The sequence below is a fragment of the Anolis sagrei genome, chromosome 1 (genome assembly GCF_037176765.1).
Source record: "Anolis sagrei isolate rAnoSag1 chromosome 1, rAnoSag1.mat, whole genome shotgun sequence".
NCBI classification, from domain to species: domain Eukaryota; kingdom Metazoa; phylum Chordata; class Lepidosauria; order Squamata; family Dactyloidae; genus Anolis; species Anolis sagrei.
The window spans coordinates 109,508,621-109,531,810 of NC_090021.1; the positions used below are offsets into that span (position 1 = coordinate 109,508,621).

General features: G+C 37.4%; 2 protein-coding genes across 5 annotated transcripts in view; one reads left to right on the plus strand and one right to left on the minus strand.

The window, feature by feature from the left end:
- Positions 1-8,741, plus strand: part of PHIP (pleckstrin homology domain interacting protein) — an 82,264-nt gene extending 73,523 nt beyond the window's left edge. For 3 of the 4 annotated variants that reach the window (XM_060752946.2, XM_060752948.2, XM_067467752.1), the window contains 7 exons: positions 865-915; positions 1,575-1,724; positions 2,082-2,234; positions 3,606-3,769; positions 4,562-4,821; positions 5,447-5,614; positions 6,456-8,741. In XM_060752946.2, coding sequence (XP_060608929.2) covers positions 865-915; positions 1,575-1,724; positions 2,082-2,234; positions 3,606-3,769; positions 4,562-4,821; positions 5,447-5,614; positions 6,456-7,111 — 1,602 coding nt within the window. In that variant the 3' untranslated portion in view covers positions 7,112-8,741. The remainder of the gene's footprint in view (positions 1-864; positions 916-1,574; positions 1,725-2,081; positions 2,235-3,605; positions 3,770-4,561; positions 4,822-5,446; positions 5,615-6,455) is intronic. The other variant, XM_060752947.2, reaches the window with a different exon arrangement.
- Positions 8,742-12,862: 4,121 nt separating this feature from the next.
- Positions 12,863-21,511, minus strand: IRAK1BP1 (interleukin 1 receptor associated kinase 1 binding protein 1). The gene is made up of 4 exons (XM_060752949.2): positions 21,124-21,511; positions 18,143-18,208; positions 17,009-17,139; positions 12,863-16,045 (listed from the first exon to the last, which is right to left on the minus strand). The coding sequence occupies exons 1-4, from the start codon at positions 21,496-21,498 to the stop codon at positions 15,763-15,765; spliced, it is 855 nt and encodes a 284-aa protein (XP_060608932.1). The 5' UTR covers positions 21,499-21,511; the 3' UTR covers positions 12,863-15,762.
- Between the last annotated feature and the right edge of the window lie 1,679 nt (positions 21,512-23,190).

The following is a 23,190-nucleotide window of genomic DNA, read 5'->3' on the forward strand; positions in this document are numbered from 1 at the left end:
TCAATGGGAAGTCTGGGTGTGCTTTTGGCTGATGACAGAGGCAAGTTAATTAGGGTTGTTGTTGGGTACCTACAAATCATTTCAGACTAGGGGCAACCCTAAGACTAAAATATAGGATGGAGGGGGAGTAAATGACCCTGGAGGGCCACACCTGGCCAGTAGGCCTTCGTTTGAGGAGCCCTGTTCTAGAGACCTAATAGAAACAAAATATTTTCTTTTTTCACTAATGTCAACAGTTTCTTGCTTTTTTTATTTTTTACTTCTCAGATTTATAAACCTAGAGAGGTTCCTTATAATCCAAGTGTTATATTCAGAAATGCTCCACTTTTAATACATCAAACAAGACACCTTTCTGCCAAACCAAATTATATAAAATGCATTTTCTGTATATATAAAGTAAGATAACTAAAATCATAAAGTGACTTTTAATCTGTAAAAGGATGTTAATATTGCATAATATGTTCTACAGATAGGCAAGTGAAGCTTTGGATCCTGCAAGGGAGGGAGAAAATGTCAGCTAGACCAAGTACAAAAAGTCAGATGAGCCATTTTAAGTCTCCAGCCAACCTCACTGGAATTAAATTGTGGTTTCTAAAAATTTTGTTTATGAATTAAAATAAGATGTTGGGTTTGGAGGATACTAATGTCCCCTGGAGACTTACAAAGGCATGATTCTTCTTTCTGTTCTTTTTTAAAGGATGTGTTTTGTTTTATGATCCCAGGGCCACAAGTTTCCCACCTTCATCTCATTGGACGTGGGAAGGAGCTATGATTAAATAAACAATTTTGATATTTATTGAATTTAAGTATTTTTCAAATGTTTAGTATATTTACACCATATAATTAATATTTTATTGCTCAAAGGAAGAAGAGAAAGACATTAACTTGCCAGGCACTTCCACTAGAAAGAGGAAGGTAAGATTTCTTGCTTGATTTCTGCTTTTGATTACGTGTGAAGATAGATGTAAGCAAGGAATCTTTTTGAGATTAGTTAGATGAAATGTACCTTTGTTTTCAATAAGATTACTGTTTGCTTTAGCAACTGTTAACATTAGCATTAATAATAGTTGCTACCCCAGTTTCACACATGGAAACAAAAAGTTTGCCATTAGCAGATGTCACCAAAACAGAGATGTTTACTTTAGTGTTTTTGGGGTAAAACTGCCAAATAGATCCCACACAAACACAAAACTGTGTCTCAAGTGCATAGTGCAAGATGGCTAGTAAAGAGAAAATTAAATGATGATTATGAGAGTGATAGCATCTTCATCATTTGTTTTTATAGTATTATTGCATTATGTAGCATTGTACAAAAATAAAATAGCCCTGCCAAAGATAAACAGTTTCATCCAAAAAAAAAGGGGGTAATGTGTGGTCTAAAACAAATATAAAGACCACTGCAGTGAAATTACAGAAACAGACAGTTCAACAAGTGATGAAAAGTAATGAAGCCTGAAAAATATGGAGGAGTTACATTAAATGAGGATACTAAAAGTTAATTCCAAAAGATTTGTCTTTATTTTGTCTCAGTGGCTACTTTTTAAAATAAAGCGTAATCAATATTGCTATTCCAGGATCATCAGCCAAAGCGGAGGCTGCGTAATAGAGCACAATCCTATGATATTCAGGCCTGGAAAAGGCAGTGTCAGGAATTGTTGAATCTGATTTTTCAGTGTGAAGATTCTGAACCATTTCGTCAGCCAGTGGATCTCCTTGAATATCCAGTGAGTATTTGATAATGTTACATTTCAGTTGAAGTATCCACATTAATAAAATAAATCAGAATAATAGCTTAAAATAAATGAACAAAATGTAGTTTTCATCAGGAGATAATTATTTTTCTATCTTGTACTATCATTAAATACTTGTATTGGGATTCATCAATGTGAAGCATGATTTCTTGTACGCTGTTTAACATTTTCCTAGAAGAAGATATTCTTCTGGGCTTAAAGTATATTTGAATTACAATTTGTCGTTTTATTAAAAGTTTATCTAGAAATATTGTTCATAAAGTTGTAATTTAATCTTCCTTCTTTAAAATGAACAAATTAAAATGTATGATTTTTTTTTAAAAAAACAAGGATTACAGAGACATCATTGACACACCAATGGATTTTGCTACAGTTCGAGAAACACTAGAAGCAGGGAATTATGAATCTCCAATGGAGTTGTGTAAAGATGTGAGACTAATCTTCAGCAACTCCAAAGTTTATACACCATGTAAAAGATCAAGAGTAAGTCTTCATAATTTGTACATATTGGCTTGATTTTTATTTGCTGTGCTTATTCTGAGTGTGCAGCTGCTACTGATATGCACTTCTGAGATTCTAAAGCCTTAGAAAGACCTTGTTTAGTTAAATTTACCTGAAAATGCTATATTTTATAAATTAAAGGAATCTAAAAGCATTTGATAAATGAAAGACCTCTTATTTTCAGTCACTGCTACAGCAGTGTATGATTTGAGCAGTTCATAACTCTTTTGTGGTTTGATATTAAATTAATAAATATCTGAAAGCATGTTTCTAGAGTTAAGCTATGGTCAGATGAATGAAATAGCTGATGTACTGGAACCAGCTTTAACCTTTATCTAGCTGTCTTTCACAGAGTCTCTGTTACTGAGATGATGATAATGGTTTAAACATTGGAACTGAAAGACAGGACAAGAATGATTTCAGTCTTTTATTTTGTAATGTGTTGTTTTATATTAATTGATATTGTTACTGTTTAACATGTTGATATAATTTTACCTGTATTTTTATGTGTTTTATGGTACTATTATGTGCTGCTGTAAGCCGCCCTGAGTCCTTTTTGGGAGATGGTGGTGGGGTACAAATAAAGTTATTATTATTAATGAGGAAGATAGTTCACAATAGTACATTGAAGTTCAAGCACCTTCTTTTAGGAACGCATTAATTCCATTTTATCCGATTACCAATTTGCTTTGCATTTTCATAAAGGAAGGGCATGTAAGTGAAGGAAAAAGCACTACAAGCAGTTTCACCTCAAAGTATTATACAGTGGCTTGTCCTGATCCACATGCTCCCTATTTGTGATTTCAACTAACTGAATTGTTTTGATTCATGTCTAAAATGGCAGTGATATGCATGTACTCATTTAATAATGTGGTTCCATCTTCATTTTCTGCCATCTGAAACTGAACCTCTGCGTATTCTTATAATTCTTTAGGGGTGCTGCATTTTATCCACAAACATTTGTGGAGATTCTTTATAGGACTAAAACCTTATGTTTCCAGTCATCATTCCTGCACACCCAGATACAGCCACCATAGTAAGGATATAGGGCATAATTAATTGCACCTCTGTTATCACTATCCAGCTTGGATCTTGCTTTCTTCCCCATGTAACTTGTAAAACATGGAAAGTGTCCAGAGCCCTCCACTATCCACCTCCTCATTGCCACTCTTCTGTCTCTATGTGTTCAGGATGGGAGCAGGTAGAGATTTTGGATTCAGAAGTGCCATGCCAGCAATATAGATTAAGTGCCATTGATGTATTCATCTGTTTAGGTTACTGTAAAGGATTTCTTAGGATGAAATAAACTCCTCAAGATGTACTGTTATACTGATTGTTTAAAATCTTCCATAGATTTACAGCATGAGCCTACGCCTGTCTGCCTTCTTTGAGGAACACATTAGTTCTATTTTATCAGATTACAAGTCTGCTTTGCGTTTTCATAAAAGAAGCACCGTTAAAAAAAGAAGGAAGAAAAGAAGTAGAAGCAGTTCTGTTTCTAGTAGTGTTGCATCAAGGTATGGTATACCACCCTGCTCTTCTAAATGCAGTGGCCTGAATCCAAAATTACTCTTCGGTAGAATACATCAGTTTAATGAGTGGAATGTTGACTTAATTTCCCATGGATTCACTGGGTCCTTTCTAATTGGAGATATGAATTGGATTTGACCCAATATCTGCCTTGTTTTTACTGCTGTGAGAGTTCTTGATACCTGCTTCTATTGCTCCTATACTTAGTATAGAAAGGGTTTTACCATCTTGATTCTAAGAGTGATCTGAGGGTAACTGTTAATATTTCCTCTTCATTTGTGCCTTACCACAACCTATTGAGAATTCTCACCCCCATTTGAGAATCAGACTAATCAATTATTATTATTTCATTCTTTCACCACTGGAAAGAATAAAAATGGAGAAGCAATGATTGGAATCTTATTGACTCCAGAAACCTGAGTTGGATTATCCACAGGTCAATGTAAATACTATACCTTAACTCATATAAAAAAGACAATTCCCTTCTTTGGTTAGAGTGGGGAAAGGTAAGAGCTTTGTCCATTCTGGGAGAATCTAAATGAAGCAGTAACCCCTAGTTCTAAAGCATTTTATCGCTCTGTCCTGCCAAAAAACATCACAGTGGGGTCCCTGGAAATTGCTGAAGAAACGCTGAGAGTGAGAGTTGGTTGAAACGGATTACATTTGCATATCCAGTTGATGGAGAAAATTGAAACTGTGAGAAGCTTTAATTGAAGATCAGAAGGTGTACCGTCATTTTAATCTGAAGTAACCCAATTGTTATTGCCATCTGTTTGTAGTCCAGAAAGGAAACGGCGACTAATAAAGCCGCAGCTGAAAGCTGAACCCACATCTGCCGCTGTCTCCTCTGCACCTGCCCGGGGAACATCCCTGAGAAACATTGCTGCTCAGATGAATGGGAAAGCGGTTGACTCTGCAACTTTGGTCCGAAAAAGGAGTACAAGGGCAGTAACAGAAATAGCTAATCATGAGCAGCCATCTACTTCAGCAGGAAAACCTTTAGCTGTGAAACCTAGTATTGTTGCACAAGGAGTGCCAGGTGAGTGAATTCGTTGATACCCTTTTCAGCTTTTAAATCTGTGATAGTTCCCATTTTAACATTATCGGCTGCTCAAGTACGTGTTTCTTTTTCAGTGTTGGCAACCTGATTTTAGGATATTACATGTCTCCTCTTTATTGGAGGCTTTTTCATTCTCTCAGACCTCTTAAAGAATTTCATTCTCTCAGACCTCTTAATAACTAATCTGTAATATGTTGCATATTTGTGCTGCTAAACTAGTTTCACCTCTTTCTCTTGTTTTATTATTTTATTTTAATATTATTTTACCTTGTGAACAGCCCTGATAATATACATTAATGTTCCGTAAAGTTCAGAAGGCTAAATTTCATTTTATTCTAAACCAGAGTTATCTGTTAAGGTATACATGAAGTGCATCCATTCTGTTTAATAATTCTATAGAGTTTGAAATTAAATTGGATTTAGTTCTTAAATTAAGGTCTAATTATGTAAATGGTGGTGTGGGAAGACATAAAGAAGATGAATGGACTCATTTTAATTAAAAGGCGTATAACAAACATTTGATACAAATTTATTTACTTAATGAGTGGGACTAGTAGAAAATCTTGGATTTCAATGCTCTTTTGTTGTAATTTTGCTTCCACAGTGCCAGAAAATTCTGCCAAACTCTCCAAGAATCAGAATATGTTACCAGTCCCTAATCAAACCAATTACACTCACAACACTAGAAATAATACTGGAAGAGAAAATGTGGAAAAAGATAAACCAATTAAACGTAAAATCAAACCAAAATCTTCCACCAGCAATCCACAAGGTGAGCTTGGGGTTTTATAAAATTATTTTAGAGTGCGTAATAACAAGACTTAAGCTTTAGGAAGTAAGAAAAAATCCTAACTGGAGAGTGGAAGGGAGCTTGACATGAGAGCCATCACATCCCTTCATTTTCACCTGCTACATCTTCCGAGTGTAAAATGACAAGCCTTCAGTCCAATGAGAAAACTTGCTGTGGTTTCAGGTTTCCCATATTAACTCTTTACAATATGTGCAGTACCATCTCCTTCTATCAGATGAACACAACATTCCTCTCTGAGAAGTAAGAAGGAATCAATTATTTTGTAGCACCTTTGGGAAATAATAAGCTTCATAATCCATAACAAAACCTTCATCTCCATGAGAGGTGGTAAGTTTCAGAAAGTGAGATATTCTTCCTATTCCTAGATAATCCCCATGCACTGAAGATAACTTCTCTTAGTCCTGTTCTGTGAATTTTGAATATAGCCTACTTCTGTGGTTTACAACAAATGGTTATACTGCTGTGAAGAGAATTCCCCCCCCCCCTCTGAATTTTCTGGCTGTGTGATTTGAATATGCCAACTCTTTGAAAGTTGACAAACTCACTTTCCATAACTCCCATAATATATTGTAAATGTCCAATCACATTTGACTGTTCTCCCAGGTTGAACAGGTAGATTATGTGAAAGAAGGAAGATGTATTACTGTGTCCTCAATGGATGCATATTACAAAGAAGGTAACGGTTGGGAAATTCTTTGTTCATTCCAATTTTGTTTTACATTTTTAAATAGAATTGAGGTTTGTGTGGTATGTTGTTGAAAACGGTTGTTGCAAGCCTCTGACATGTAGTTCTGCCTTTTAGCAGATTGCAAGAAGAGCGCTGTGGCTTTGGCATCAGGAAGCATCCAGTTGAATGGACACGGAGGACAGCCCTCAAAGCCCGTGTTTAAGAGGGGTCCTGGACGGAAACCCAAGAATGAGACTAACAACGGCTGTGAAGTGGTACCCAAAAAAAGAGGAAGAAAACCAAAAAGCCTGTTACTTGCTCAGCAGCAGAGTTTGGAGAAGAATGCAAACCAAGTCACTAAAGGCTTGCCAACAGAGGAAGCCTCTGCTTCTACTGCTTGCAATTCTGTCCCAGAAAATAATGTGAAAAAAGACCTATTACCAAGGAAAGGACGTGTAGGTAGAAAACCAAAAAGAAAGCCACAGGCAGAGCAACCAGGATTGGAACAAAAGTTTTCTGCAGATCCTAAGATTCAGACAAGAAGCAGGAGAAAAAAAACAGATGGACCTGTTGAAGAAGGGGATGCAGAGCCTGAGGAGTGTAAAGACTCTGAGCCTCACATGAGAACTAGAAACCAGGGGAGAAGGACAGCTTTTTACAATGAAGATGACTCAGAGGAGGAGCAAAGGCAGCTGTTGTTTGAAGACACCTCTTTGACTTTTGGGACATCTAGCAGAGGCAGAGTCCGAAAATTGACTGAAAAAGCAAAGGCTAATCTGATTGGTTGGTAACTTCAGCATTTTAAAAATGCTCATAAATAGGTACAACTGAGGAATTAGAAGACCTATGGATACTGCTTTTGGCTGCTATTCACAAGTTAGATTGGTTTTTGATTTGGAGAAATAGAGCAAAAACAAACTGAACGTTTCTTTGGAAGAAGTATGTATTTTAGACATTTGCTATTTATTGCCCTCCAAGTAGGTTATGCATTTCAATTTACTTCAGTTGGAATCAAAGATTGTATAAATGAAACTTGATTTGGAGAGATGCTACTGTAATTTTGAACAGTACAACCTCTAATTGATTAAAATGAGAGAATTTTTAATGTAACAGACTGAGAACAGAACTATTTTTGAATGAGCAAGGTACAGTACATTTGTATAGAGTGTAGTATCTGTGTTTTTCAGGATATTAGCAGAGTATGGCAGTAGACACTATTGAGAACAAATGCAAAATTGCCAAACTTTGCCGATTCGGTAGCATTTAATTCGGTAGTGATTGGGCACACTTTTTGGAAAAACCAATGTAGTGCAGGTTGTTTTATCTATGTTCTGCCAGAGAGAGAAATCACAGTGTGTAAATCTATATATTTATATATAGATATGTAGATATATATGCATACATATATATATCCACATTGGAAAAAGTTTGACTAATATGTCTAATTTTTCAGACCTACATTCTCGTATCAATCAAATCTCTGTTTATCGTGCCAAAGACTGAAAACCGGTACAGTGGAATAGTTTTGAGTGTCAGTGCAGCCTACAGTTTCAATTATGTTTATGATTCCATGTTCAAAGTATAGATTGTTCTGAAAAATTATCTCTACTGATACTTTGTAATAAAAAATACACAGTAATGCACTGGTGGGATCCTTTAAAAGAACTTGAGGAAAAGTTATAAATTGTGTTAAAGGGATCAAGGAACATGCAGGAAAATATGAGATTCTGGTGTTTATGTTATTATCATATTAGCAATTACTACAAATTGTGTTAAACGGACTAAAATTACTTTCTGAAGAAGTATGTGCATATACATATTGAATATGTACACTGGCACATCAGTACACAATATTACCCAGGTATAATTGTTTCAGGACTTTTTAGATAGTGCTAGAATATTATTAATTTTTAAAATGTCATACTATAATTTTACGGGGAATAATTGGTTATTTTCAGTCATTAAAGATAAAAAGGCCAAATCACGTATGCAATCATGTTTTATACAGTATTCGCATTGCACATTGTTTTCTGCACTTTTTACAGTATACTTATCAAGCTGACATGAGACAATATAAACACCCTAAAGGAAAAATCCCACTTTATGATTGTGCCTTGTATTCTGTTATTTCGTGCATCTTTAGTAAGCTTAAGTTGTCTATTGTAAATGATGACTATATGACTTAGGAGAATGTATTGTTGTATGTACTGCAATGGAAAAAGACAGTTATTTATTTATGGTACATTTACTTATTTTATACTTTAAATTTTTAATACAATTTTATTGTTTAAAAGCATAGTCCAATTTAAAAAAAATACAAAGTCAATCTGTAGCATGGTACAAAAATGTAACTACACTTTTCATAGAACATTGGGGAAAGGAAGAGATAATTAAAAACAAAGGTTTCCATATTTGTGAAAACTGCCTGGTCTTGAGCAAGAAATGAAAAGTTGCAACAGTGGGCTCCTCATGCATATATCCACAAAAGGGGTGTGGTGCTGTCAACTTGTAGGAATGCAGTGTGAAGGGCGAGGATCTGAGTCAATCACTTGTGATTCCACTATTATAGTGGTTCTCAACCTGTGGGTCCCCAGGTGTTTTGGCCTACAACTCTCAGAAATCCTAACCAGTTTACCAGCTGTTAGGATTTCTGGGAGTTGAAGGCCAAAACATCTGGGGACCCACAGGTTGAGAACCACTGCTCTAGTGGAAAGGGGAGGGTAGTCACATTGCCCAGCATTCTGAATAGATTTTTAACTCCACCAAAAACTGGCATTGGCTTTCTGTTTTGATCCATATTCAGTTTTCAAGCCAGTTTTGAGAACAACAGATAAATCTAGCCCCAGAAGCCAAGAAGGCTGCACAACCATCTTCACCTTCTGCACATGTAGATAACATATGACCTGTTTTCAACCGCACACAGTGGAAAACAGTTGAATTAAAATGCACTTCTGATGTTACTACCAACATCGTGCACAGTAGTGTCATTCAATCTCTTCTGAGATAGTTAACCATGATATGAGTTGCATCACTTTATAGAAAATTGGAGAACAGAGCTTTAATTCCAGTTGCCTGGTTAACTGTCATTATTTTCCTAAGGCAAAACAAAGATTACAGTCTGGGTGAACCCCCTTTCATAAGCCTTGAGTCCCTATATCAGAAGAAATGCAAGATAAAAGAAAGTAAATAAATAATAAGGCTAAGATCATGACATGGAAAACAATCTCAGAATGCTACATAGTACATGTGATATGGCATAATGATTTATGTGAGCTTGGTTTTTGATTGGCTTTTAAAATACATATTTATTTCTAATATTGCAAGCATTAAACATGAAAACATTTCATAAATACTGTGTATCATGGTAGAATATTTCATATTTCAGAGTTGTAGTTTTGTATTGCTCAGTTTTAACAATCTCATTTAAGATTCTCTGATGTTGCCTGTGTCATCATACAAAAGATTTATATTTATATAAATCAATTAATAGGTGTATAGATGCATGTGTTTGTGTATATGTGCATACAGATGTACACATATACACATTCAGTGTGTCTTGTGTAATACTGGGAAATGAAATAAAACGCATAGTCATCAGAGTCTGAAAATTATACATTTCAAAACTACAAAATTCAGAAGTCTTACATGCAAAGCAGAAATGTTCATGAACAACACTAAACATTTACATTCACTTTAATTCTTCAAAAGAAAATTCAGTAGTTGATTGAGTAGAAATTACACATAAAATACTAGATTTTCTTGTGATTTCAGTTTCCTTGATTTGACTTCATGTTGCTGGATTTGAGTGATCTGCAAAATTCTCATTATATCAACACATTGAACTTCTCATCTAGCACATTTTAAAGCGAGCAATAATTATTGGTTCAGTAGCTTTGGATGGGTAGGGAATATAGAAGATGTGCTATGGATAATCCTATCTCAAGCATAATCTAATGTGTATTTTATGAAATAGTTACAGGGATAGGTGCAGTTTATGTTGACACTTACAGTTATAGAAATTGTTATCTCGAACTTGGAAGTTATGAAAACAAATGGTAAATGCTGGTACTGGTTCTGATGGAAGGCCATCAATTAATCTGTAATGTTGGCTGTTAAATCCTTTGAGAAGCAACTAGTTGACTCACTTCAGTAATTATAAACCCCAATGCTGGCTTCATTTAAAACTGGTACCAACTCTTAATCCTAATTGTTTCCCAGGATCATATTGGATGTTGAACAAATAAGGTTTTTTATCTGCACATTTTGATGAAAACTTCCAAGAACGGATTTTCAATAGCAATGGGCTGCTGTGAGTTAAAATTGTCCAGTTAGATGTACCATCCCTCCCACTTTATACATATTCAGTTGCTTCTGCAGTATTATTTTGGATTAATCTGTGTAACATACTGTTCAAAAAGTACTGTCAAGTTTTAAACATAAAAGGCACATACCTGTATTTGACACACATAAGTCATGTACTGTGTTACATCTACACTGACTTTTAAATGTTAAAGGCCCCAACCAGTGGTGCCCTGGGAAGCTCATTGTTGCTTTCTATGAATAGAATAAGTCCCAATGTGCTGATACATCTGCAATATCAGCTTTGCTACAAAATAATCATTTTGGATGACCTGGCCCACAATCTCTGCATGGAGCAGCACATGTAGATGTTTCTTGCCTCTGATTTTCCCTCTCCACCAGTGGACTTCCTCACAAGTGGAAAGCTGCACTGGTGAGCCAGTTGTGTGTGTGCCCAGCATTGGTATGTTAGAGACCGACTGGATCGGATTTTACTGTATGTTTCATGTATCGCTTAATCTTGCACTTCATTTAATTGGACCTAAGCATTCACCTGATAAAAGGGCTGTCAGTTTTTGCTGTAAATAATGTGTACATATATATATATATGTTTATACTTTTTAAAAAAATGGTGTACATTTCATATATAGTGAACAAGTCTGAAAATAATTTCTAATATAAAAAAATCTGGTATGGCATTTTTAATATGTTAACTTTACATAATTTGTATTTTAATCAGGATTTACAAGTACTATGGAAAAATCGTGACACATTTAAAAAAAACTTTGGAAGCACTCCTATTTTTGTTTTTCAGTTCAGAGTCGTTTTAGAATAGAAGGTACTTTGTGTTTCAGGAAGGCTACAGTTATTGGATGAAATCTAGTGCGATGTTCGCATGAAAAATCCTAGTGCTGGTGTTTTTTCTTTAGTGTATTTTATTGCCAACGCATAAAGTCCTGAGAACAGGATTTCTGCTAGTGGAAATATTTTTGTATCAGCTGACACATACCATTTGCTTATAAACCTTTGTACATTTTTGTGTTTTAAAAAGTACCACAGAGGAGAGAGAACATTTTGAAGATGTTAAAAAGACTGAATCTGCCTCTTTAAAATATAAATGATTTGTGAGTGTTTATGTCACACATTTTTCCTTTTGATACAGAAATTAGCAAATGCTAAATATTGGCTTAAAAAAATAAAATGTGGATAATTGCATCAGGAAACCTTAAACTATGTTTTTAAAAATGATTTTTATGTTGATAAAATACCAAACTTTTAAAGAAAAAATATCAGCACCAAATCCATACACTTGCACAGGGGGCATTTAACACGGTATATGTATCAAACACAGGTTTAATAAGCTGTTGACACACTTTTCAAAGTTACATTTTTGGACCATTAACACTGAAAAAACCTGACATGTGGGTCCTTGAGTGATTTATTTATACTTTGTCACTTAATGTTGAGGCATATATTGTAAAGCAATTTAGGAAAATTATCTGGAATAGAGTTTTGAAACTGACACGTTATAAACCGATGCCTATTTTGTATAGTATGTAAATCCAAAACATAGCATACAGTTTTTAAAAAATCTTAATTTTTGTCAATGTTAATTTCTTTTAGAAATCTGCTTTATCATGTTATAAAGTGCAGTCTCTCACCTGGATGAACAGTGCCCTTCTTGTACATACTGATTAAAACTTTTATTGTTATGTGAAACACGTTGGTTTTGATGAATACTACTTGGAATCCTTTTATACAAACTAGAATGTATGTGTAAGAATTACTGTCACTGCAATGTAGTAACTACAAAACTATTTTTAAATAAATAAGAAAACTCGTTTTTCTAAGCAGGCTGTGTCATTGCTGTAAATGCTTAGGTTACGTAGGCAGTGGGTTAGATCTAGGCTTTAGCTCAACAAGAGTTTCCTTTGTCTCTTGTTCCCATTTTTCCATGCAATTCTGTAGTTTTAAAACCTTGGGAAGTGCAGCTAGGCCTCAAGGAGGAAGAGAAAATGGGGGAAAATCATAGTTGTCTGTTTCCTGCAATAATAAATTCCTACTAGATTTTAGGTCTAGCTGAACAGTAGAGACTACCCTGAACCCAGTATATTTCAAATCATTTGATTTTTAGAGGACATCCATGTTATCAGTCATAAAACTTTCATACAGAATGTGAATAAAAAACCCTGGGTTAAATCTGAATGCCATCCATATGTGCAAGTATAATACCACTGTAGAGATTTGGTTTTTTGCAGATTTTATTGAAGTAGGGGGAAGTTCCTGTAAATTTACAGACAAGTCTGAAAAAAGTAATACAGAATGGTTGTCAAGTTGGGCCTAAAGATACCTGGGACCAGTGCCAAAGTTGACAATAGGAACACCTACCCTCTGAAGTTCTGAGCATAAATTTTAATAGATTTATGCAACTTGAAGAGAAACCAGGGTATTATTTTAACGTTCTTTTAACTTGCACAAAATCTTTATGAAATTGTCTACAAAGGCTGTCAGTTCCATTTTGGTACAATTGTTGTATGTCTTCAAAGCCTTTGAAAAAACCTAAGACATAGTTTTCATAAGTGGAATGCACTGTATTGAAAACTTGAACTCTGGTTTTAAATCGGCAATGTGTGTGTTTTTTGTGGAAGTAACTTATAGCCATCCAGCTGTCAGGATAGAAATACGTATCAGGCCTAGCAAGCGATGGATGATGAGAGTTGCTATCCAACTCTTAGAGATACAGTTGCACACAACTGTATCTTTAAGCAGCTACACTTAACAGAAAATGGCCTTGGGCTGTAAAGATATGACTATGCTGCCAGGGATCACACAGCATGTCAGTCTTGTAGTTGTTTTTTTTTTTTTTAGTGTGAATATTGAAGTGCAACCCCCCCCCCCCTTATTTTGATTGTTTGCTTGATTATAAAAGTCTATGAAGGAACAAATAGGCTACGTTGAGAAAGCATCAGATAAAACTAAAATAAGAGCTTTATGCAATATTAAATATTATAGCTTAAATTTTACAGAACTCTAGTCCACTTCATGAGATGTCACACTGAACTGTTAACATTTTATTTCCTGTAGCAGACTTAAGAAGCTATCCCACTCACCTCAGTTAAATCTCTATTGCTTTGCTACATGTATTTGGTACCCTAGATGGAACACGGAAACTTACAAATGAGCCATTCCATCAATGTATGTACAGAGAGAACTGTTAATGTGATTCTCCAAGAGTACAGACTAGCCACAGAACTCAAATAGACAACTATTACGCAAATCTGATCTTTCATACTTGGGAGGGGAAAAAATGAAGTGGGAACTTTCGTTTCCTATATACTTTTGTCATACAACTCTTACAAGCAAACTAGAATTAACCCTCTGAAAAATGCAATTGGCAAAATAAAATATGTAAAATCTTGTAGGTCATAGAGTTGCAGCTTTCAAAAAGTCTAATTGTATGTAGCTCCAACAATAGCTGTGCTTAATATTTCCTTTCATCCCGATTCAACAAATTCTATGCAGACTGTACTCTGGCAATACATTGAAGTTAACATCACGTTTGATCCACCATTATCCCACTGCTTTTTAAAAAACATACGTTTTTTACTTTTAGCATTTTTCCCAGTGTGACAGTTTCAGTATTTCCAGCCCATATTTTATTATTTTTGAGCATATCAAAGCTGTGCTTGGGACATTTGCTGTTTCTGACAGTGACCATTCTGTTATGTTTCTGACTTCCAATATTTAACCAGCATATTCCAGACTATGCTAACGTATTCAGCTAGGGAAACTATTATAGTCCATTATCAATGTAAAGTCCTCTATAGCAGGGGAGCAAATTGTCTGTGTGACTTAAAGTTGCCTATTGATTTATGGCAACTCTACGAACTTCATCATCTTCTTGGGCAAGGAATACTGGTTTTGCCATTTCTTTCCTCTCAAATATATCAGCAGTCTTCCATCCAAGTACTGACCCTGCTTAGTTTAATGTGTCTACCCTAGAGGGGATCTGGTGCCTTCAAGTTATCATGCAACCTGCTATATATTGTTGGATTGGATCTCCCAGCAGCCCAACATCTGGAACTTTCAATGATAACCACCTTTGTTAAAATAGGATATATTTTTGATATCCTAACATCCACTCACTGCTTGTACAAAGATTGGAGCAGATCCCACACATGAAGTCAAATGTTAGAGAGGGTTGTGTACACTTGCAGAATAACTTCATACCAGAAGATTACGTTTACCAAACCCTAGAGCAAGTGCAACCACTTCTACCCCTATCTGAATGCTAGCACAGTACTTCAGTAAGATTATGATCACTAGTAATCCATCAGGTAAATTAATAAGACCTTGCATAATAACATGGTGGATTATATCCAGATTATTTTTCCATTTAGAAAACAAATTGGACTACAGTGGAGGCTTCCTTTTCCCATACAAAGCTGGTCTGGAGTCCCCCACTCTTTCAGCCCACTATGGAAGGTAGTTCTATGGCCGAGTGGATAGAGCAAATAGATATTCTGTGTCGTGCCAGGTCTAGAGGAGTTCAACAGAAAATTTATCAAGCCTTTTATTATATATATAGTTCAGCTGTTGGAATACTTTTTAAAAGTGAAAACTGTTTTGTATTATTTGAAGGTAATTGGTATAATGCTTAAAAAAACTTAGGAGTGTAGATCTTATAAGACTTAAGCAACAATTCTTGATTCCTTCAAGTTTCATCCAGGCAAGAAAAGTGAGAAATAGTTTGAATAAATGAATACATTTTCTAATAAATAGCTTATTGTTAGTTAACAATTTTATCCTCCTTAAGTTTTCTTGAACACATAAGGTGTTGGATTCAACATTAGAAAAAAAGTATTTGTGGACACAAGAGACTCTTCCCCTTGTGATAAAGGCATACTCAAGTCTGGCTTCAATCTGAAGATTGAAGCCAGACTTATGTATGTCTTTATCACAACAGAAAGATTCTCTTCTATCACATGTGATGCCCAGCGCATAAAATTAAAGTTGGATACAATGTTATTCGATGACCAAGATAATAACTGTTGTCCTCGTTTTAATTTCTGCTCATGGAAATACAAGCTGATCCTCTTAAAGGCTCCCCCCCCCCTCATAGGACAGCAAAACCAATTACAAATCAGTTCAAATTTAGAAGAGCTGCTTTTTTCCTCTTCCTGTCTCCCTTTATTTCAAAAACAGCAAATATCCTTGAGGAAGCATAGATGGTGGCACTCTGGAGTCTTTGTTGCAAACTTGGTGAGTCTGAGAAACTGGCTGTGTGATTTTCTGGATGCCCTTCCCATTCCTTTACTTCTTCTTCCCTTATTAGCAAAGGCTTCCCCAAGGACTGGCCAAACAATTGGCAGACTTCTTGTGCTTTTTGCTGAGCACTTCCTACAGCTGCAAGGCATACCTGACGGCTGGAAAAAAACAAATAGGAAGATTCCATTAATGGAGTCACAGGAAGTAGTTTGTCCATTCAAGCCATTATTTATCTTCCTTTTATTCTACTTTGCCCAAAATTACAGAACAAAACTGCCAATTTACTCAAATGAGTAGGAGTTGCTTTCAGGTAAGTGTATGCAGGACAGAGGCTTCAAGATTATGTCATGATGCACATCTGAACCAATATTTTCTGTGAGGGGAAGTCACAGGGAGGAGGGAGCAAGCTTGTTTTCTGCTGTCCTGGAGACTAGGACGTAGAGCAATGGCTTCACATTACAGGGAAGATGATTCCACCTGAACATTACGAAGAACTTTCTGACTGAGAGCTGTTCAGCAGTGGAACTCTCTTCCCCCAAGTGTGGTGGAGACTCCTTCTATGGAGGCTTTTAAACAGGCTGGATGGCCATCTATTGGTGGTGCTTTGAATGCAATTTTCCTGCTTCTTGGCAGGGGATGGACTGGCTGGCCCATGAGGTCTCTTCCAACTCTACAATTCTAAGTACTGACAATTTTTTCTTGTATGTCATAGACTAGGTCCAATATCTTGTCTCTGCTAGAGTAGATCCACTAACTAATCAGAAATAACATAAACACTGACTTGCAACTGAACAGTTGAGTCAATTCTCCTGCTTTAGTTCAGATTAGCATATGGATGTAGACATTTTTTAAAAGTATAAACCTATAAGCAGAGTTTCTATCACTATTCTGTGTAAGATATTCTTGAGAGCTTAGAAAATAAAATAAAGATGCTTTAAATAGATATAGGTTGAACTTCATCCTCACCCTATCATGCTCTCATTCTAGAGGCAGAGAACATACAGCCAAGCAAGTAAGAGAACTGGTTAAGCAAGAGAACAGCAATTTAAGCAACTTTCAGGGAACAATGACAAACCTAACGGAAGAAACTTAACTTTTTTCAGAGGAGAAAAATAACTTACCGAAGAGCATTGGCAGCCTCTGCTGTGTGATAAAAGTGAGGTGGGCTGATGATAACAGAGCTGTCTAGCTTTTCAACCAGGAAGTTACAAACATCTTGCATTTTCCCAAAATCACTGAATGTAATGCACACCTACACATGAAAAAACAAGTTTTTCAGTACCTCAATTCCAAATTTACAGTTTAATAGTAGTTCGAACTGTTCTTACTTCATTTTTTATTAATATAATTTAAATAATATCAATTAAAATGACAAATATATAAATAATAGTGCAAGATCTATTAAAATACAAATCTTCACAAAATTCAAAATAGTTTTAGAAGTTATCGTGTCAGTAAGAGTGCAATGCTTTCAGCTTTTCTAATTTCATCCTAATTTTTTTAAATGAAAGCTAAATTCCAATGTTTCAGAAGCAGGATGGGAAACGTATGTGCACACACTATTACTCTTAATGAAATAAACCTCTCTTGGAACACTGATAAGCTTAAAATCTGTAAAATCTCTGCAAAGTGCTTGAGATGACGCACTGTTCCAGTTATACAACTCTCCCAACACCAGTGTTGGTGGATTTACTCTTAACTGCATAACCTAAACAAGTAAAGTGCCTTTTTTATTTTATTAAAATATACCCTAAAAAAAAAAAGCTGTTTCAGGATATCACAACTGAGAGATATTGGTTTAAACCCAATGTGTTTTCCAAGAATGTAGCCACAATTGACATTTTCAACAGTTTAATAGCCATTTTCACTACTATATTCCATCCACTGGACTCCTGAGATTTGTTGTTTGAAAGGGGTACTTAAAATCCTGTTGTAGAGTTCCAACGCTACAGTTCAATGTTAAGAGTCGTGACAGTTAAAGTGGCATCAAAGATGTTTACAGCAACACCATAGGCAATCAAAGTGGACAGCTTCTGGTCAAAGGAAATTTAGTATAATGCCAAGTTTTTAACTTTGTTTCTGTTTTTTATACATTATAACTGTATTCTCAAATCCCTTCTGACATGATAAATAAAGAAAAGTAGTTAAGAAAGCTAGAAAAAGAAATTATTTTGAAATATTCACATTGGACTGGCTACTTTTTCTTACAAAAATTAACACGGTTTTATTGTCACAGCTCATACATAAATACTTGCCTCTGCTTCCATCTTGTAAACATTGTCTATTCTACTGAAGTTTTTTGTCACGGTCAAGTTGTTTTCCTAGGACAAAAAAACCCCAGCAATTTTAATTACAATATTCACATTTAATATCATTAATTTGCTTAACCTGTATTAAAGAACAAAAAAGTGGCCATGTCTTTTGAGAAAACCTAAAACAGCTTTAATAAAAATGAGAATGTACTGCATCTAATTTTCATCATTTTTAAGAGTCATTGATAGCAAGATAGCTTTAGTTAGGTAAAAATCACTTATTTTATACTGATTCCAGTGAGGCTGCTCTAAAAATGGAACCAATCATAAATCAGGCTTGGGACAAATCTTTTCCCAATGGAATGGAATTCCATTCTATATTGTGGGAATGTGAGCATAATTTGAAGATGAAATAATCAAATCTATCATAAGCCAAAGTCAATGTTATCTTGCTCACATTGAACAAAGGAGGAAATTTAAAAATGATGAGTAACTGTCATAAGAAATCTGTAGTAATAACTTAAAGAAACTTACACAAACTTTCTTTAGGCGAAATCAAGATTCCAAACAATAAAGAACTGGGTTAATCTTTCCCCCAGTGCTTTCAGTTTCAAAACACCATTCAAAAAAATGTAAGTACTGTCCTCGTGTGGTCCTATGTATTATTGCAATGGCATGCGATAGCTAATACATGAAATATTACTATGAACCATCTTAAAGATTCTGCCAATTTTTCCACCTCCTTACTTCGTCCTTTTCAAAAATTCTTCATTTGATTCTCCATCTTTCTTAGCATCAGGAGAAGGCTTCTAAGGGCTGTATAAGAACTTATCCAGAGCTTATTTCTCACCAAATCAGATAACGTGTGACATCTGCTGACATCCCATCTTCCACACAACCTTTAAAGGTTTGGAAATTACCTCCAGTTTTGATTTGGGCAGCCAAGGAATACCAGGTGTTGTAGGCTACATTTCAGAGGAAGGAAATGGCATAAGTATCTCTTGAATAGTCTGTCTTAAAATAAACCCCTAAGAAAAGCATGCAAAAAGCAATTTGATGATCCATAAACACACAATGATTCCCTATCTGGAGGTGCTCTCAAATGTGAGGAAAACTTTTCTACTGCAGGTTGTGGGCTCTTTGGAATACTGATGATTATTCGATGAAGTACAAATTTTGGATACTGGCTATGTAAGCCTCAGCACGGTTTACCAACACTAAAAAAGTGTTCTAGTTGCAACTGCAGCATTAAAAATCATGTAGCATTATCTGAAGCCTTGAGCCCAAGATTTGGATATAGTTTAGGGTGTGCCTACACTGTAGAAGTGGCACAGCAGGTTAAACCACTGAGCTGCTGAACTTGCTGACCAAAAGGTTGGTGGTTTGAATCCAGGGAATATGTTGAGCTCCTGTTAGCCTCAGCTTCTGCCAATCTAGCAGTTTGAAAACATGCAAATGTGAGTAGATCAATAGGTACCTTTCCGGTGAGAAGTTAACGGTGCTCCATGCAATCATGCTGGCCACATGACCTAGGACAACACTGGATCTTCAGTTTAAAAATGGAGATGAGCACCCCCCCCCCCCCCGAGTAAATCACAACTAGATTTAATGTCGGGGAAACCTTTACCTTTACCCTGTAGAATGGATGCAGTTTGAAACCACTTTAACTAACATGACTCAGCGCTATGGAATCATGACAGGCATAATTTAAGAAAGCAGAGAAAGCTAAAGACCTAACAAACTGCCTCATATACAAAGCACAAAATTGGATTACATGGCAACACAGACCCAGCCTTAGTCGTTTCTGTCGAGGAGGGTTGATGCCTTTTTGTTTTTAAAAGTTTTAAAGGATTTTAACTGTTTATTTTTAATACCATTTAATACATTTAATTCTGTTTTAATGTTTGTATATTTTTAGATTTTAAATTGTATTCCATTTGGGTTTTACTGTAAGTCACTCTGAATATCTTTTGTAGAGAGATAAAGCGGGGAAGAGATATTTATTTATTTACAGTATTTATATTCCAGCCTTCTCACCTCACAGGGGCTCAGGGCAGATTACAACGTACACATATATGGCAAACATTCAATGCCAAGACACACAACATAGACAAGACAGTCAGAGGCTATTTAACTTTTTCTGGCTGCCAGGGGAGCTGTCGCTTTCATCGTCCATCTGCGACACTGATGAAGTGCTTCCGCATTCCCCACATGCTTTTTGCTGGAGTGCATTGCTAGAGTCTTAATGGTTAAATTAGCCTCCCACACATAGGTGGTACCTAAATTTCCTACTTGACAGATGCAACTGTCATTCGGGTTGCAAAGGTCGACAACGAGCTACACAATTGGTCGGACACTCACTACGACCCGGGCTGGCTTCGAACTCATGACCTTTTGGTCAGCAGTGATCTTAATGCAGCTGACACTCAGCCAGCTGCGCCACAATCCCACATGATGATGATGCCTCACCAAACTACAAAGCCCAGGATTCCATAGCAATGAAGCATGGCAGTGAAAGTGTCAGATTTCATTCATTCTGTAGTATAGACCAGGCCTGGCAAAATTTGCCCCTTCCTCCAGGTGTGTTGAACTTCAGCTCCGACAATTCCTAACTGCTTCATCTTATGCGGCTGAGGGGGAAAAGGAAAGGGCCCGAGGCTGTCAGGAATTGTGGGAGTTGAAGTCCGAAATACCTGGAGGGAGGGCCCAAGTTGGACCAGGCCTGGCCGAGACGCAGGTGAAGAAGCTGAACTCAACTGCGCATCCGTCATCACTCAATGAAGCTCTCATTAGCCTGGAGGGAAAAGGTTTTGTGGGAAACGCGAGGCCTCCGTGTTTTGGACTTCACTTCCCAGAAGCCTCTGTTGCCCTGCCCGACTATCAGGGATTCTGGGAGCTGAAGTCCACAGCAGCCAGAGGACCAGATCTGGGAATCCCTGCTTCAAAGGCCCGGGACTACTTCTCCAGAGGCCTGGGCCACGCACCAAAGCCTCTCCGCGCTGCCGGGCCGCCTGGGTGATGTAGTCCAGCCTCCGGGAGACGCTGCTTCTCGCCGCCGCGGCCTCCGCTTTCCGGCTGCTCAACCGGATCGTCACTTGGGCCCGGTCCGGCCGGGCACTGAGCTCCGCGCTGCCGCTGACGTGAACCTCCCGGGTCCCGGGCGGCAACAAAGCTCCCTTCGCCTCGCCCGGCTGGTTCTCATTGTCAACGACGGGATGCGGGGCCAACTCCGCAAAGACCCGCGCCGGAGAAAGAGCAGGCCGCGGCATCACCCACGCCGAGGAAGGGGGCCCGGAGCGAACTAGGCCGCGAGTCAGGCGGGCGCCATGGCAACGGGCGCGCGCCTCCTCGCAAAGCATCGCGGGCACAAACAGAGCCAAGAGCGGCGGGGGAGGGGGGAGGTCACGTGGCCTCGCCTGAGCTGGGAACGTCCCCTTCCAGCCTGCCGTGGCTATCTATCCCATGATCCCTTGCGCCGTCTTCCATTGGTTTCTGGCTGTGCCCTCAAGATGCACGTCTGCTAATGGCGCCATCACAGGGTTTGCTTAATTGAGGAATACTCGGAGGTGCTTTTGCCAGTCCCTTCCTCTGAAATAGAGCACATGTTGGCCATACCTTTCAGGGCAAACTCCAAGAAGAAGAAGAACTTTATTTTTCTACCCCGCCTCCATCTCCCTGAAGGGACTCGGGAGGCTTACATGGGGCCCAAGCCCAAGGCAGAATACAATTAAAAACAAAGCAATAACAATGAAGACAGCGTAAAACAACATAACAATAATAGCTAGCAACAACAATAACAGCAGACTAATTTTGGAGTGGGGGGAAGGAAAACCATTACGTGAACTGGTTAAAGGATAAGGTGGTTTAGTAAGGTGGATAACTATGTATAACGGCATAGGAAATACCATGGAAGCAGAGCAAATTAACAGGATCAGTTAATATAATATAGGACATCAGATTGAATGACAATTCAAGTCATGATACAGGCCATTTGTCATAGGAGTCGTTAATCGAAAGCACGACAAAGCATCCATATCTTTAATTCCTTACGGAATGTGGCTAGGGAGGGTGCCCGCCTAATCTCCCTGGGGAGGGAGTTCCAGAGACGGGGGCCACCACCGAGAATGCCCTCTCTCTCGTCCCCATCAACCATGCCTGAGACAGGGGTGGGAGAGAGAGAAGAGCATCCCTGGAAGATCTTATAGACCATGTGGGCTCGTAAGTGTCTAGGACTGTGTGATGTATCGTTGAATAATGTGTTCAGATCCCAGTAGGGTAGCCTTTTGCAGCTGACAGATGATAATTTTGTTCGCGCCAATTGTGTTTAAGTGCAGGCCAAGGTCTTTAGACACTGTACCCAATGTGCCAGTTACCAGCGGGGTCACCTTTACTGGCTTATGCCAGAGTCTGTGCTTTATTATTATTATTATTATTATTATTATTATTATTATGTTTATATCCTGCTTTTTTCTCCATATGGAGACTCAAAGGCACAGCTGAATAAAACCCCACATTATATTCTTTGAACTGTGGACTCAGATAACCCAGTTCAAAGCAGTTATGGTAAGATTTTCTGCCTTGATATTATGGGTTATATGGCGGTATGGAAGGGCCCAAGGCAACTCACAAGTAAAGCGTTGCAATACAAATTAAAATGTACAAATATATAAGTATTAAAACAGTATTGAACATCATTAAAAGCATATAAAACCACAGCACACCCTGACATGATCTTATAAATATTCTTTAAGAGCCTGTTTGAATAGAAAGGTTTTAACCTGCCACCTGAAGGACAGCAGAGAAGGGCCATTCAGGCTTCCCTGGGAAGAAGGGAGTTCTAGAGTCAAGGTGCAGCCGCCAAGAAGGAAGGCCCTCTCTCTTGTTTCCACCAGCCAAGCTTGAGATGGAGGTGGGACAGAGAGAAGAGCCTCCCCTGAAGATCTCACGGCCCAGGCAGGTATGAGTCTATACATTATGTAGTATTTTAAAGGTGCATCTTGCCATCGATATATGTAGCATTTTAATGATTTATAGGATTTTATTGTGTATTT